General features: G+C 54.3%; 1 protein-coding gene across 1 annotated transcript in view; it reads right to left on the reverse strand.

The window, feature by feature from the left end:
* The window catches only part of RPS13 (ribosomal protein S13), a 3,138-nt gene that overhangs the window by 1,466 nt on the left and 1,129 nt on the right, over positions 1-543 (reverse strand). The window contains exons 2-3 of the mRNA XM_018572802.1: positions 356-404; positions 52-156 (exon numbers count right to left, since the gene is read on the reverse strand). Of these exons, the coding sequence (XP_018428304.1) occupies positions 52-156; positions 356-404 (154 nt within the window). The remainder of the gene's footprint in view (positions 1-51; positions 157-355; positions 405-543) is intronic.

Raw genomic sequence — 543 nt, forward strand, 5'->3', positions numbered from 1 at the left:
CTGGAGCCACCCCGTCCAATGAGGACCCCCAATCCCAGAGCCACCCCATACAATGAGACCCTTCTTCCCACACTCACCAATCTGGGATGGGGTCAGACCCTTCTTGGCCAGTTTGTAAATCTGTTCCTTCACATCATCAGACGTCAGCTTCAGCCACTGAGAGAAGAAAATATATATATGGAGGAAATAAAATAAAGAAAGTGAGGTCAGCACTGGCGCTCCGTCTCTATGGACCTCATTTGGGGGGGGATCCCTCGTCCCTCACGCAGGAAAGGCCTCAGATCCGGAGGGGACCTCCACAGTGCTCAGTACTGACCAGACACAGAAGGTACTTACACTGGATGGGAGTACTTACAGTGGGAACGCTGCGTCTGTATGGGAGTGCGGACTGGGACAAGCCCTTCCTGCAGACAAAGCAAAGAACACAAAGTGAGTCGGTGAGCTGACACTCTGATCCCGACCACCGGCCAGAGCAACACCATATCGCCTGAGGTGCCGGAGCACAGACATGGGGGGCCAATATGGTGCAACCTCCCCCCTCAT

This window comes from Nanorana parkeri, unplaced genomic scaffold, assembly GCF_000935625.1.
Source record: "Nanorana parkeri isolate BGI_ZX_2015 unplaced genomic scaffold, ASM93562v1 scaffold2136, whole genome shotgun sequence".
NCBI classification, from domain to species: Eukaryota; Metazoa; Chordata; class Amphibia; order Anura; family Dicroglossidae; genus Nanorana; species Nanorana parkeri.